Source organism: Euphorbia lathyris, chromosome 6 (assembly GCF_963576675.1).
Source record: "Euphorbia lathyris chromosome 6, ddEupLath1.1, whole genome shotgun sequence".
Lineage (NCBI taxonomy): Eukaryota > Viridiplantae > Streptophyta > Magnoliopsida > Malpighiales > Euphorbiaceae > Euphorbia > Euphorbia lathyris.
The window spans coordinates 15,107,237-15,123,647 of record NC_088915.1 but is presented as its reverse complement, the minus strand read 5'-3'; the positions used below and the strand labels follow the sequence as shown (position 1 = coordinate 15,123,647).

Below are 16,411 nucleotides of genomic sequence, written 5' to 3'. Positions count from 1 at the left end.
GAGAAATGGAGTTCCTACGGTTTTGGTTTCAGCCCAAATAAACAGTACCCTTGTCTATTGACTGACTCGGAAAGAAAACCCAAACTGAAGTTTATTTCCTTACTACCTAGATAATTGCGATACCAATTTCATTAAAACCACTGGCTTTTTCAGTTTCTCCATTAAATTTTTCACTACCAATTCATGCCCTTTTCATATTTAACCGAAGGAATCTGTCTTTTATCTTTTCATTTTCTGATTTTAACTAAAAAGAAGGGTTCTTGATCTTATGCTTCTTCTTCTTCTTCATCTTCATCGTCGTGGATTACAGAGTGGGGGTTTGGTGATGAGTCAGTAAGGTAGCTGAGAGGAAATTAAATGGAGAAGAGTGGAGGTGGGACCCACTTGGGTACTCAAATGAAGAGACAACAAGAAGGTAATAGAAATTCAGAAACAATGGTGCCGAGAAATTCGGACAGTGAAAGAGTTCAAGTATGGTTTAGTGAAGGCAATTCGGATGTTTTCAGGTGGTTTGACGAAGTTGGGGGAGGAAATGGGGGTGAAAGTTTACAGCTATGGCCTGGTGAAGCTGCATGCGGAAATGGTGGAGAATGTGCTACAAATGGAGTCCTGGGTGGTCTTCAAGGTAAAGATTTGAAAATTTGGGATAATAAAGAGTCTAGTAGTAATTCAGCAATTAAATTGGGTAATAAGTCTGGTTTAGATTCTGGTGTTATGGGTCTATTTGGGGAAGTTAGTACCAGTAATGTCAATTTATGTTCTGGTGGTCAACAACAAGTTCATGGTTTTGGGGGTAGAAATGTGGGTTTAGATAATAGTGGTGGAATAATGCAAAGTCTACTTGGTGAGGTTAGTGTGAGACCTGGTGATATGAGCCTTGATGGTGAAGCTTTAAAAGGCCTATTTGGTGACTGTGAAAATGCCCCAACGAGTTCTAGCAACGGAGGCATGGTGGTTCCGGGTTTATATGGTGGAAATGAGGGTTTGAGTTTTGGTGGTGGTGGTGAAGGGGTTCAATGTTGGTGTGGTGAAGCTGGTTGTGCAAGTATTGATGGTAAAGGAATTCAGGGTTTGTTTGGTGAGATTGCGTTTGTTAATGGGGCGGACGGGGTCGAAAATAGGCATGTTGAGAAGGTAGGAGGAGGGTCAGGAACTTGTGTTCAAGATGAGGAGGAGAAGAAACAGATTACTAGAAAGATGGGCAGGCCTAAGGGATCTAAGAATAAGAAGAAAAATCAGGATGTGGAATCCTTGGTTTTAGATCAAGGTTCGAAACAAGTTGATGTTGATAAGAAAGAAGGAGATGATACGCTTCTTTTTAAACCGAAGCGAGGCCGACCTAAGGGTTCGACGAACAAGAAGAAAACTCCTCCTTGTGAAGTTAATCAGGATTTTTCTGTCAAAACTGATTCTGATTTGGGGACTGTTTCGCCGAGGAGTTTGGAGGATGAGAAGATTGTTGTAGTCGGCCCAAATGAAAATGTTGGTAGTAGAGAAGGAAACAATGATGTTTACGTAAAGGATGAGGCTAGTGCGAAGAACGAGAGCAAATACGGTTGTGGGGTTGAATTTGTTGAAAGGTCAGATGTATATGAATTTGTGCCGGAAAAGGATATGCAGAGCTTGTTAAAGAGCTCAAAGGATAAGGGAAAAGGTGTTATAGGCGAAGAAAAGGCGGAATTACGAGTTGGGGCCAGCGTTGATACTGATCTTAAGACTCCGAATTCTTCGGGATTGAATAATGGAAGGACTGTGGTTGAGAGTATGCTGAGCGAAGAAACTCCTACTGAGGATGGAAGTAGAAAGGATGTTGTCACGTCAAAGGGTAGGCGTGGCAGACCGAAAGGTTCGAAGAATAAGATGAAGAAGTGTCTTGCAAGTGGTGATGCAGAAATTGCTTGTGACGCGAATGCTACGGGGTTGGCTGATGAGAAGATAGCTAATCTAACTGAACAAGACGGAGCAATTCAACGGGAAACCACTGCGGTAATTGGAGAGGCAACTGAGATTGCTAAGCAGACAGATAACAAGGACACAAGTTTCGAAAATAGGCCGGAGCTGCCTGGTGATGTTTGGGGAGGCAATGATAACGGTAGCAACAGGGATTTATCCATAGGTGCTGTGATTAGGGGAACAGCTCTTTCTAGTGCAGGTATGAAGGCCATGTCTGGCGAGCTCACTGGCGGCACTGGAGGAGAGTGGAACGAAAGCTTAAAACCGCAGGAGAGTCATAGCCAACCAGATGGCACGAAGAATGAGCAAAATAATCTTGGAGGTGATAATGTTGAATTGATCGGCAAATATACGGATAGCAAGAATGCTTTTGATAATCAAGTGGAGCTTAGGGGTCCAGAGAATGGAATGGCTGTTTTTTCAAGTGCAGCCAGGAGAATGCTTGGTGATGGAGAGGGAAGTCAAATTGGAAAGACGAAGCACAGACGTGGACGGCAGAATTCGGTGTCTATTGAAGGGGGAAACGAAACCATAAAGCCTAAGAAGCAAAGGAGACCCAAGGTTTTGATGGACAAGATGATACACCTTACAGGTCATAGTCAAGATTTTCCGGGTGAAATTGCGCATAGAAATGATGCTAGTGAGAATACTATATTGGCAACTGGTCTAGAGAATGGGAATGTTACCCTTTCAGGTGAGGAAGATAAATTAGTGCTTGGAGAGTCTATCGGTGTTAGCGGAGAGAGAAACGATATCATGAAGCCTAAGGGTAGGTTTGGCCGACCGAAGGGTTCAACGAACAAGAAGAAAGAGCTTGCAGCTGATACTCTAAAATCGCCTAGTGAGATCGTGCATTGTATGAACAAAGTGAGTAATTTAGAGAACGGGGTGCCAACGATTTTACTTCAGGAAGATAAATCAATGGCTGGTGATACTACTCCGGAGACTAAGCAGAACAATATTCCCGGTGGTGAAGACGAGGGACTGAACAGAAAACTTGGCAGCTGCAGCAACGGAATGGCCGTGGCTGATTTTGAGAATGGGCAGTGTACTGTTGTCGCTGAGGAAGTAAAGGTCATGCCTGTTGAAGCTGCTGCTGGTAGTAATGAAGCAAGTCACATGAATGATCAACCAAAGCGTAAGCGAGGCCGACCTAAAGGTTGGAAGCGAAAGGTGCCGACTACTGTTTCTGAAGAACAGGGGCAGTTATTGCTTCCCAGAGAAACAGAAAGTAATGAATTAATAGATAATTCTGGAGCTGCAAGCAAGAGGAGTAGAGGAAGGCCGAAGAAGTACACCGACCAATTTGAAACTTCAACATTAACAGTAAGTTCCTTCGAAATTCCTAACGAGGTTGAGTGAATCTTTAATAAAGCTACAAAAAGTATGACTAATAAAACTTTGCTAAATCAGATAGATTATTATGATCTTGTTGTCCCAGTCAGTCTTTTAGCAGATTGTTTTTCGTTGATTTTCTATCTTACTATTGGGAAATAATTATTCATTTTAACTGTGTTTATTTACAAGGATACCGAAAGCAACAAGGCAAGAGGCTCAATGTGTCACCAGTGTTTGAAGAGCAACAGAACCGGCGTTGTTACCTGTTCCAACTGCACTAAAAAACGTTATTGCTACGACTGCATTTCAAAGTGGTAATGAGATTCTTCAAAAACTTTTCTCTCTATTTCAAGTTGAAAAAATTAATTTTTGAAATCAGGTGTTATAAGTAGGGCTGTAATCAAGCTGAGCCAAGCTAAATATTGTGTTCGTGAGCAGCTCACGAGCTGTTCGCGAGCTTGTTAACGAGCCTGTTCACGAGCTTTGCTCGCGAGCAACTCATTATGCTCGCGAACAACTCATTAATTATATTGATTTGAAATTTAGTTAACACAAAACTACATAGTTTTGAAATCTACAGAACTAAAGTTTAAACTATCTTGTTTTACATTTTCCCCTTTATAGAAATATTATTATTGAAAAAATAAGCGAACCAAGCATACTCACGAGCATGTTCATGAACATTATATCGAGTTTGCTCATGAGCTTGTTCATGAACCTATAATCGAGCCTGCTCGCGAGCTTTCGAGCCAAGTTTCGCCGTGCTCAAACTCGGCTCGTTTACAAATCGAGCCGAACACGATCGAGTTGCTCATGAGCGGCTCGGCTCATTTACAGCCCTAGTTATAAGGATAGTTCATTGGTCAAGAGTAGATTCTTGATGCGACTTGGTTTAGAAAGACTTAGTACTAAAATTTAATCACTAAATTTTTTATGTGACTTAAGTTGTGTTAAACTCTGCTAATTATTGATTTGAATTTCATTTTCATACGAACATTAGGTACCCTGACAAAACATTGGAGCAATTAGAGATTGCATGTCCGTATTGTCGTGGTAATTGTAATTGCAGAGTTTGTCTCAAGGAAGACGTAGTTGCAAAGGTGTGTACCTTTTCTTATGTCGTCTTCTCTCTCTTTTTCGTGTGGCTGCTTGTATGTTCTATGATACCATACTAGGTACTTAAGTGTTTTTGACAGGCTGACAATAATGAAGCAGATAGGAATAGCAAACTGCTAAAGCTTCTTTACTTGCTTGATAAGACTTTGCCTCTCATGAGACATATTCATCAGGAGCAGAGCTCCGAGTTGCATGCGGAGTCAAGGGTTCATGGTATTATAATTTGATGTAGTTAGCAAATCTCTATTATTTTCTTTTTTATTATCTAAGAATACATGAATGCTTAACCGAAAATGTGTTCATGTTCTCCAATAGGTGTTCAACTGACCGAAGAAAATGTTACTCAATCCATACTTGATGACGATGATCGGCTCTATTGGTATATTGTCTCTCCCAATTCTTTGGCAAAAAACTGTGCCTTTTTTTTCTCCCTTTCAAACACTGTGTTTGCGTGCATATTACATTTCAATAGTTTGTCTGAATTACATACCCAAATATCTTATTCTTTTTTATGCAAATTTTGTAATATCAAGCTATGAGGGTGAGCCTTGGCGCAACGGTAAACGTTGTTATCGTGTGACCGAGAGGTCACGGGTTCGAGTCTTAGGAGCAGCCTCTTGCCAAAAAATTGGCAGGGGAAGGCTTGCCACCAATACACCCTTGTGGTGGGACCCCTCCCCGGACCCTCGCTTAGCGGGGATGCGTAGTGCACTAGGCCGCCTTTATTTTTTATTTTTTTTGTAATATCAAGCTAAATCTAGAAAATTTCTGTTGGGGTATACATTACAGTTTGTTGTATGAAGTATGAACAAGCAATTGGAAGTTTTTAGATGGCCCATTTATTATCTTCTCTGCCTTCTTTCGGAATTAGGGGAGTAGACGTCTTTGCTTTCTAGGCGGACACAATTGGTTACTTCTGTTTTAGCTCATGCGATTCCTTATCTGTTTTGAAAGTTGAGAAGGTCATCCATTAATAGTTCTTTCTTTGTGATTAGATATTGGAGGCTAGAAGTTGTTCATTTTCCTTCTCTCTCTGGCATTCTATGTTATCTATGTTCCAGAATGGCGTATACGTGTTTTTACTATAGCATATGCAATTCTGCATCAATAGCCTGTAAATTCTACATGGCACAGTTTATGACTTAAATGTTGGTTTTCAACAGTGACAATTGCAGTACATCCATTGTCAATTTTCACCGGAGCTGCTCCAATCCTGATTGTGGTTATGATCTTTGTCTTACTTGCTGTCGGGAAATTAGAGAAGGAATTCAGCCTGGAGGCAGTGCATCTGAATCTTCACTCCGTCAATTTGTTGAAAGGGGACATGACATGGATGACCAGAGAAGTGCAAATAGAAAAAGATTTTGTTGGGAGACCCAAGTATCTGGTCCAGAAAATAATCATGTGCTTGATTTACCACATGATTTTCCAGATTGGAATGCCATGGCTGATGGAAGGATTCCTTGCCCTCCTAAGGAACGCGGAGGTTGTGGTTCTGGAACGCTTGTACTTAGACGTGTCTTTGAAGCTAATATGGTTGAAGAACTTGTCAAGAATGCAGAGGAACTTACAATCAATTATAAGCCCCCCGGTATCGATTCTCTTCAAGGATGTCATCTGTGTCATCCTTTCAGTTCTACTGATTGCAGATTGAAAGATTTTGAAGTCAGGAAGGCAGCCCATAGAGACAAAAAGGATGATAACTTCCTGTACTGTCCCGATTCTCGATGGCTGGGAGAAAATGAAATTCAGCATTTTCAAATGCATTGGATGAGGGGTGAACCTATTATAGTTAGAAATGTACTCGAAAAGACTTCTGGTCTAAGCTGGGAACCTATGGTCATGTGGAGGGCTCTCATAGGCGCACAGAAGGTGTTAAAAGAGGAAGCACAAAGGGTGAAAGCAATTGATTGCCTCGATTGGTGTGAGGTACGGTACACTGTTTACTTGTTGCATTTTGTGCATTGGCAATCAATGAAATTGCTTCTTTAGGCATGGTGCCCCTTCCAGCCTTTCGAAATTCAAATCTTGTACGAAATATTTTGCAACATATGCCGGATCTTTAAATACAAACCCTGTAGCGTCTTAGTCGAAAAATTGGTTGCTTTGTTGTCCTTGAAGGTTCTGCATCTGTCAATTGTTGTGAACATAGTTGTTGAAGGCGCGCCTCAAGGCTCAAGGTAGTGAGCCTTGATTGCAGAAAGCTGAGGCCCTTTTTAAAAGGCTCTCGCCTGGGCCTCGGAGCCTGAATCAAGGCTCTCCGCCTCATGTTCCTCACGCGCGCCCCTTGCATTGCGCCTTGAGCCTAGGCTCCAGGACCCCTTAGCGCCTTAGTGCACCTTGTGCCTTTAACAGCTATGGTTGTGAAAAAGGAATGAGTTAAACAACTAAAATAGTCATGGCTTTAGTAGGGGGATTGATCGAACCATGCTTGATCAGATCTTGGGGGACTGCATATCTTTCCGTAGATAAATTTTGTCTCTCATTCCTATAATTTCAATTATCAAGCACAAATGAGAATTTCCAGGTATATTTTTTATGATTGTGCCTGGTAATGCAGACAACTTTTCTTAATCACGCTCTTTTCACGTTTCCTTCTAGGGCTTAGCTATAAAAGTCCATCGGAAATTTCGTTTTTTCAGTTCGGTTAACAAATTCTGAAGGGATTGAGTAAATGAGCTAAAATTGTTTTCAAAACCGCATACACACCATTCCTAATTTAGATTATTCAGTTTGGTTTATTTGGTTTTCTCAATTGAAATTCATATATAATACCCACATGTAAATGTGCTTTCTTTCTCTACTAAATTTCAAACTTTATGCCGGAAAAGTTCAACCTTAAGAATTGTTCTTGGTGCTACAGGTTGAAATTACTATTTTCAAGTTCTTCAAAGGCTACTTACAGGGTCGTAGGTATAGAAGCGGGTGGCCCGAGATGCTGAAGCTGAAGGATTGGCCACCATCAAATACATTTGAAGAATGTTTGCCTAGGCATGGTGCTGAATTTGTAGCTATGCTTCCTTTTAGTGAGTATACCCATCCAAAGTCCGGACTTCTGAATCTTGCCACGTCGCTTCCTGATGCATTGAAGCCGGATTTGGGACCCAAAACCTACATTGCTTATGGATCAATTGAAGAACTTGGTAGAGGGGATTCAGTGACGAAACTGCATTGTGACATTTCTGATGCGGTATGCCATACTTCGTACATAAACTTATACTCTATTTATGTTAAGTTCTTACTGCTTTTGTCTACTCTCTCTGATTCTTCATCACCCGTTGCGCTTTTTTTGGTTAAAACATAATAACACTTCATAAAACATTTACTTAAAAATAAAGTTCATCATATAAGTTCATGATTTTGATCAGGGTCACATGTAACAACTCAAGTAGCACAACGGGTTAAATGCAATTAAACTTGTATCATTTTTTAGAATGCTCTATCAGAATTCTTTCCGGGAGCTCTTCTAGGTGCCTACAAGTTCAGCATTTTGTTAGTGTTTTTTCTTATTACTTGAATTGCGGAAAAAATGAAGGTTTTTCGGTTTTTATTTATACTTTTCCTTGCTGAGAAATACATTGTCCAAGTCCAATTAGTAGTTAAGGACCACGAATATGAGACGAACGCATGCATAAATAGCCTTGATGACAGCTCTAGAGGAAGTTGCTTCTTGTAAGTTGAAGTTAATCTCGAAAGGTTATAATGAAAAACTAATTCTTCTTTCCTTTTCTTTAAATTTCCAATCAGGTTAATGTACTAACTCACATGAGTGCAGTAAAGATCCCGAAATGGCAAAGTAAAGTCATAAGCAAATTACAGAAGAAGCATGAAAATGAAGATTTGGAACTGATTTGTGGTGGTGAGGTGCAGAAAGAATCAAGTAAATCTGGATGGAGGGCACGGAAAAGACCTCGTAAAACCGAGAACTTGGATACTGAATTATCTCAAAATGTAGATGCTGTTGAGAGTGACTCTTCACTAGAACGGCTATATATCGGTGAAATGAAATCGGACGAAGATCAAAATAAATCCCATGTTGGAAACACAGATGCAAGAGCACAATATTCTGACTCAGATATGCTTGACTCGGATATATGTAATAATGGGATAGATGAAAATAATACGGGTTTGACAGTGGAAAAAGATAACTCATGTTCTCTCTATCATCAACATAATGATGCTGATTTAAAAAATAGCTCGACGAGGAAATCTCAAGACAATGATGCTGCAAAACTTCAGTATGGTGGTGCAGTTTGGGACATTTTCCGTAGGCAGGATGTACCCAAGTTAATTGAATATTTGAAGAAGCATCAGAATGAATTTCGCCATATCAGTAGTCTTCCTGTGAATTCTGTGCGTAGTAGGCGTAAAAATTATTATAGCATTACTTTTAAGTTCCATCATTTTATGCTCATATGCTGCATTTGCTTCAGGTTATGCATCCTATTCATGATCAGACCTTTTATCTAAACGAGAGACATAAACGGCAGCTGAAGGAGGAGTTCAGTATGTACTTTTCTCTGAATTGATCAGTCCAATAATATGCGTTTTCATAAGATTTTTCTAATCAAATTCGCTTTTTTAGATGTTGAACCATGGACTTTTGACCAACATCTCGGTGAGGCAGTCTTCATCCCTGCTGGTTGTCCACATCAAGTGAGAAACAGACAGGTAAATTTTCTATTTAAGATTTACCGTTTGCTCTCTATTCTTGACAATTTCCAGACAATTTAGTAGGAATGTCATTTAGTAGAGGGCGAGCCTTGGCGCAACGGTAAACGTTGTTGTCGTGTGGCCGAGAGGTCACGGGTTCGAGTCTTAGGAGCAGCCTCTTGCCAAAAAATTGGCAGGGGAAGGCTTGCACCCAATACACCCTATTGGTGGGACCCCTCCCCGGACCCTCGCTTAGCGGGGATGCGTAGCGCAGCGGGCCGCCCTTTATCATGTAGTCTGAGTGATTATAAATTTATAATTCATTTAATTTCTTTATGAGTGGAAACTGAGAACCCTTTTTGCTTTTTTCTCCCTTTCAGTCATGCATAAAAGTGGCCCTTGATTTTGTATCCCCGGACAATGTTCAAGAATGCATTCGGTTGACTGAAGAGTTCCGTATACTTCCCAAAACCCATAGAGCTAAAGAAGATAAATTAGAGGTATGTGCTATCTAATTTTCTACAACCCCCTAATTATCATGAATTTGATATCATTATGTTGCTAATCTAAATGCACTAGTGATTTCAAGAGCTTATAAGATTTTTCGATGGTTGGGTGCTCTATTTATCTTTGATGACTGTGTATGCTTAATTAGCAGCAAGGTTGTGTAAATTTTATCTTTTTCTCGTTTCGAAGTTTTCATTTGGAAGAGTATTTCCTGGTTTAAAGTTAAAAAATTAATCGTGTACTTCGCACAAAATTTGCCACTTTGGTGTAATTTGGTTTTGGCACATCTAGCCACTATACTCGTTTTTCGTTTTTCTTTCCTTTCGTTTTTTTTTTTAAAGTACTTGACAGATTGTCAATATATTACGTGCCCTGTTATATAATTATAGAAGATAATTTGACTAACAAAACCATTTGTCAAAGGTCAAAATTTGTAAAATATTGAAGTTATAGAGGCCAAATTTACAAAACTTGAAGTAGGGGGGCCAAAGTGACTTTGTGTTAAGTATAGGGGGCCAAAGTTTAGATTCTGCAATATGTACAAGTTTCTGTCCTAACTAAAAATAGTTTCAATTCGGAACCTTTTTCTTGCGCAAAATTGAATTGATATCTGATTCTATGAGCGTATAAAGAAAAAATAATGGCTTAATATATCTCTAGCTCCATGAACTTGCTTTGGCTTTCTGAAAATGACCTATTTGCTCCCTGAACTTGTTTACAGTGATCTATTGGCCCCCTAAGCTTGCTTAAATTGTACGCACTTCAACCTGTCCAAAATATCCCCTTGCTCCACCACGCGGATTTTAGGGGGTCAATAGGTTAAAATTCAGGAGGGTAAATAGGTCTTTTTCAAAGTGTAGGGGGCAGTTGGCTTTTCTGAACAAGTATAAGGGCTAGGGATGTAATACGCCAAAATTCATAAATATGCAAGGAAGATGCTGATAAATCCCATTCTTAATAATCAAATTCATATGATGAAGGCTTTATGTATCAAATTTAAAATCAAAACCGGCTAAATCATGTGAAATGCATGGGAAAAAAAATGCATATTGTGCATTAAACTCATATTCGGGATGTTCAGGTTCCTTTTGCTTCCCGGCTTTCCAGTTTTATTATCTTGTAATAAATATTCAGCATGGTTTACGTGTCGTTTCTGAAATTACGTGTTTGTATTTTAAACTCAAATTTGTTCGTTTTATTAGGTGAAGAAGATGGCACTATATTCCGTAAGGAATGCTGTAAGTGCAGCAAAGAATCTGACTTCCGGACTTGAGTAAGACAAAATTTTTCTTCACTTTTTTCTTTTTCTTTAGGATTTGCATTATTTTGATCTAGACATTATATTTTTTCGGGGTAACGATAGATAAAGTAGGGAAAAAGCTAAAATTTGCTCTTGTACTTGATAGATTTATTATTTTGACCCCTTATACTTTCATTTTGGCACATTTGACCTGTTTGCTTTAATTTCTTCAAAATTATACCATTGACGGATAGTTCCTTTACCAATTCATGTAACGGAATCGGCAAAATTTTGCAAAAAGTTATAGTACAGATCAAATGTGCCAAAAGTATATGGACCAAATGTCTCAGAATTGAAGTAGAGGAGTCAATTTGAGCTATTGGGAGGTTGATAATTAGGAGCTTTGACTACTAAAGAACTTATAGACGTAGTTTTCAAGTCGAAACTGTTAGAAGATCGAGCTTTGATATGAACGTTGAGCGTAAATTACGGAAGAAAACAGAGTAATGAAAACTTAAACATGATTGTAGAGAAAAATACCATAAAAGTAGAGAAATTTACATTAACCAATTCATAAAAACTTCGATTTTAGACATAAAACATACATCTAGAAACAAATTTAGATATATCCGTGAACGACACCATTAGAGTCGTACATTTAAGCTCAGTATTCATGTCAAAACTCAATTTTTTTAGCAGTTTTGTTGTAAAAAAATTCATGTCAAACCTCAATTTGTTTTTCTGCAGAGAATCAAAGATAAGTTCTTTACTAGTCAAACTCCTAATTTCCAGTTTATGTGTAAATTTATGCTCAGTGTTCATATGAAAGCTCAATTTTCTAAAAAAACCGTAAGACGTGAACTAGAGAGCTATTGATGGATTTTTTTTTTCCAGAACCTAATAATCGTTGTTAGAATAGAGGATGGTTCGATTCGAGCATGAGGTGTTAACACGTGTATCATGTTTACAACTGTTTTAAGTGTGACGATCCTAAGTAGGGCTGTAAATGAGCCGAGCCGCTCAGTGTTCGTCTCGATAAAAGCTCAGTCGTGTTCAGCTCGATTTATAAACGAGCCGAGCTTGAGCACGGCGAAGCTTGGCCTGAAAGCTCGATTATAGGTTTATGAACAAGCTCATGAGCAATGTCGATTATATTGTTCATGAACACGTTTGGTTCGATTATTTTTTTAATAATAATATTTCTATAAAGGGGGAAATGTAAAACAATCATAGTTTTGTGTAAAATTTAGTTTTATAGGTTTCAAAACTATATAGTTTTTTTGCGTTAAAGAAATTTTAAATCAATATAATTAATGAGTTGTTCGCTACCGAAGTTCATAAACTGAATTAACGAGCTCATGAACAAAATATTGAGTTCGAGCTAGTCAATTTTCTGACGACCCGAGCCTGAACAGGCCAAAGCTCGGCTCAGCTCGATTTACAGCCCTAATCCTAAGAATATAGGTTTTGTTATATATTGGAGCATAATGAAAGTGTGTTTTGCAGAGGTCATGAAAATGGAGAAAGCAAGTGATGGAAGATGTGGTCCAATTCTGTTGTGTTGTGTCTGTAAATAGCAAGCAGTAGATGAGAAAAATGGTGTTAAATTACTTACTTGTAGATGAGAATTTTGGGTGTTTCTTTTGCTCACTGTAAGATTTCTTTTTCTTACATCTCTACCTGTTGTATTACTAATGTAATTGGACCCTTTTTTGCATTTTCTTCTTTCCCATAAAATGTGACATTTTCATATGTTTATGTTTAAATGAAGTTTACTACGTTTGAAACTGCGACTCCTACGAGTTGAACATCAGTGCGTTTCCAAATCATCCAATTGAAATGAGTCCAACGCTCATGCTTTTATCCATTGCAACGCTCAATTACAAAAATTGTCCCCTCACACCTATCCATGACAACAGTAATGTTCACATGGATCTTGATGACCACGTGAATTTGATCATTCACAGATTTAGGTTGATTAAATCTAGTAGATCTAGTGCTTGCAATGATCTCTTGCATTCTAAAAACAAGTAGTTCTAGTGCTTGTAATGATCTCTCGTGTTCTAAACAAGTCTGCTTGGTTTACTTGTTGTAATAATCTGGCTCAATATAATATAGATCGTCTATTTTGGTTAAAGCCTCTTTTTTAGGTTTCATGGTTTTAAATCATGTTTACATGTATTATACTTTTTCTTTAAAAAAAAAAAAACCCTTATGGTAGTAATTGCTGGGCTTATTTGTTGTAATAATCTAGCTATGATATTGTCTATTTTTATTAAGGTCTTAATACGCCGCTTACATGTATTAAAAACATAAATTACTTTTTTTATTTTTTAATGAAAGATTGGGACGCGATTAAGAGGTTAGACATCCCAACTAGGTTGGCACCCCTAACGCACTTAACCAACGCACTTAACCAACCCGTTAAAAACATAAATTACGGGGTAGACTTACCCTTACCTAAACTTTTAAAAAACAAAAAAAACACAAATTACTTTTCTTAGAAAAATACACTTTAGTAATATAATTCAGTCGCTCCTCTATTTTTATCTGTAAGATTCGGCAATATTAATCCTTATTTTGAAAATAAAAATAAATTTAAATAGAATGATTATTAAAAATAGAAAAGAAAAATGACAACAAAAATTTTAGTCCACCATGTCTATATAAAGTACTTACAAGGAGAACCTAAATGAAAGGGTTTAATGGGCTAGGGCCCAAATGCTTCATCATTATGTTTCAAAGATAATAAATAAATAAAAGTTCAGTTTTTTTTTTTTTTTTTTTGAGAAAATTTGAATACATATGTCCAAAATGATTAAAGAAATTAAAAGATTCCCCATCAAAAAAAAAAAAATTAAAAGATTCAGGAAAATGACTTTGTATTTTTTTACTTTTTTTTTAAAACCAACATTTTTTTACTTTAAATAATATTATTTTGAATTGAGAATGCATTCCAAACTAATACATGAAAAAGGTTAATAAAAAAAATATATCGGTGAAATTGGATACTATATAAAAACATCTTATATTAGTTAACTTAATGAATTGAATATATTCAATTCATGCTCATTTTTATTGTTATATGCAAAAATTATATAACATGAGAGTGCTTACTATAATTTTTATAGTCAATTTTCACTAGACTTGTTCATGAATCCCCTTTCCAACTAGCAAATCTAGTCTGCCTAAACCCGTCTCGATTGAACATGTATATTTAAGAATTGATTCGGCTCAGACCGAACCGACTCAAAGAATTACATCTGTTTTATTATTGTTACTTTGTTAAATATTTTTTTGTTACATGAAATTATCTTTCTTGAGTTCTATTGAATTAATTAACTAAAAATTTCAAAAAAAAAAACTAAAATTTTAATTTTTTATATTTTATTATTCATATTTATAGTTTAATATAATTCTTAATTAATTATATATATATATATATATATATATATATATATATATATTAGTTGGACGGACGGGGTTTAGGAGTCTGTTTTCTTACCTTGACATATCCCGGTCCGAGCCCACTAACATTATGGCTCCTTTTAACATTAATATTCATTAAACCAAATATTAAAGTTTATATATCAACTAGAAAGATACCCTTGCTTCGCTTCGGGAAAAAAAAATGACTTGATAATTTTTATTAAATTGATTTATACTTTAACCATGTGATTGGTGGTAGTTAATTTTCTACTTACAATATATATATAATAACTTAAAATATCTTTAAAAAAACTAAAAATATAAAGATTTTCTCCACTAAATACCTACTTAACGAAATCAATAGCCGAACTTAAAAATATGACAATCCAAAAATTATAAGCAGCCAACTCAAAAATAAAATTTTGTAAATACTTTTTTTCTTGGTTGTTAGAGTAGAAAAATTCTAATAAGATCATAGAACTCGAGGTAAAAATTGCAATTAACTATAAAAAAAATGTCTAATTCACTCTAAAAGGTACATCAGATGGTTAAGACTGCTTCACATATTATAAGGAGTCATATAATTTTTCAATTTAGTAATGTGGGATATTTAACATGCCTCATCGCGTCCAATCCATTTGGTGCGTGACGCTAATGTCATTGGGGCCGAACATTGAACCATGACTCTAATACTATGTAAACAAATGGCTTATTCACCAAAAAGATACCTTAGAGGCTGAGGATGACCTCATATATTTAAGGAGTCATGTAGCTTCACTGACCCTCTGAATTTTAAAATCTTAAAACTAATATGTTCAAGTTGCTTACTTAGAACAAATAACCTATCAAATATCACATGGCAACACGTGATTGGAATTTCAGAAAATTACAACTAACCTTCTAATATCACGTGTTGCCAATCACACACTGCCATCACGTGACATTTAAGAGGTTTTTTATTTCAAGTAAATAAGTTGATGGGTTAATTACAACTTTAAACAACTTAAGGGAGCTAGGGATATATTATGTGAATTTTAAAACATTCTAATAAAAAATATTTTTTAAAATTATATAAAATTAATTTTCACAAATATATATATTTTTAGCAGCTACGCTGTGAAAGTGTTGATCTCTATTTTTTTCAAAATACTAAAACTTTTCATGTCTAGGATAGTTAGGAAAAATGGGACAAAAAGTATAGTTGGTATTGAAAAGGTATACGGTGCCGTTTTGGTGTTAGGTAGATGAGGCATTTGATTTGAGGTAATTGGAGGAACAAAAGTTTAAAGTCATTTAAAAGGATAGGAAAAGATTTTTTTGACTAATTTGGAGGATTTAGAGGGCTAATATTATAATATATATTAGAAGGGTAAGATTGTAAAACTTGTGGCGCAAATTCTCAATTTCTACTATTCACATTCTTCAATTTTATATGTATATTAAAAAAAATTCGTTTTTAGGTCATTTAGATGTTGTTTTGTTAGGAGAGATAATGAATTTTTAGAAAAAAAAGCTTAAAAACTTGTGATTTTGGAAAATACAAAATGTGGTTTTATAGTAAAGGTCGTTTGGAACAACTTTAATTCTTGGGTAAATTGCACCCATGACCACTGAACTTTACCAATTTTCACATTATGGCCACTGAACTTCATTTCTTCCTGGTATGACCACTGAACTTTACATTTTTTAACACCGGTGGCCACTAAACGCCTCAAAACGACCATTGACGGCTAAAAATAAAAATTTCAAAGCGTTAATGATATTCTAAGGAACTTTAATTCTTGAAAAATTTTGTTTTGAAGTCATTTAGGTGTTGTTTGGTTAGGAGAGACAAAGTGAATTTTTAGAGAGAGAAAGCTCCCAAAAATGTGATTTTTGAAAATAAAAAATGTGGTTTCATGGTAAATTTCGTTATGAACAACTTTAATTCTTGAATATTTTCATTTTAAGGTCTTTAACAATCGTTAACGGTCATTTTGAGAAGTTAGTTAAAATTGAATGGCCACCGGTGTTAAAAAGTGTAAAGTTCAGTGACCGTACCGGGAAAAAATGAAGTTCAGTGGCCATAATGTGAAAATGGGTAAAGTTCAGTAGCCATGGGTGTAATTTACCCTTAATTCTTAAATATTTTCATTTTGAGGTTGTTAACGGTCATTTTGAGGAGTTAGTTAAAAT

At 36.5% G+C, this 16,411-nt stretch overlaps 1 protein-coding gene across 2 annotated transcripts; it reads left to right on the top strand.

Annotated features, from left to right (window-relative positions):
• Window positions 1-34: 34 nt before the first annotated feature.
• On the top strand, window positions 35-12,559 carry LOC136233052 (uncharacterized). Of its 2 annotated transcripts, none has more exons than XM_066022592.1 (13): window positions 35-3,279; window positions 3,481-3,605; window positions 4,292-4,391; window positions 4,488-4,620; window positions 4,723-4,786; window positions 5,571-6,336; window positions 7,271-7,597; window positions 8,155-8,760; window positions 8,841-8,913; window positions 8,993-9,078; window positions 9,441-9,560; window positions 10,770-10,840; window positions 12,302-12,559. In XM_066022592.1, the coding sequence occupies exons 1-13, from the start codon at window positions 358-360 to the stop codon at window positions 12,339-12,341; spliced, it is 5,433 nt and encodes a 1,810-aa protein (XP_065878664.1). In that variant the 5' UTR covers window positions 35-357; the 3' UTR covers window positions 12,342-12,559. The 2 variants fall into 2 exon arrangements, with proteins under 2 accessions (XP_065878664.1, XP_065878665.1); XM_066022593.1 differs by having other exon boundaries at window positions 36-3,279; window positions 12,314-12,559.
• Window positions 12,560-16,411: the final 3,852 nt, after the last annotated feature.

What these genes read in the sequence shown, in the direction of transcription:
- LOC136233052 (XM_066022592.1), top strand. Translation starts at nt 358, where the DNA reads ATGGAGAAGAGTGGAGGTGGGACCCACTTGGGTACTCAAATGAAGAGA. An exon ending in TACGACTGCATTTCAAAGTG is followed by an intron (nt 3,606 to 4,291) that starts GTAATGAGATTC and finishes TACGAACATTAG; the next exon opens with GTACCCTGACAAAACATTGG. An exon ending in ATTGTGACATTTCTGATGCG is followed by an intron (nt 7,598 to 8,154) that starts GTATGCCATACT and finishes ATTTCCAATCAG; the next exon opens with GTTAATGTACTAACTCACAT.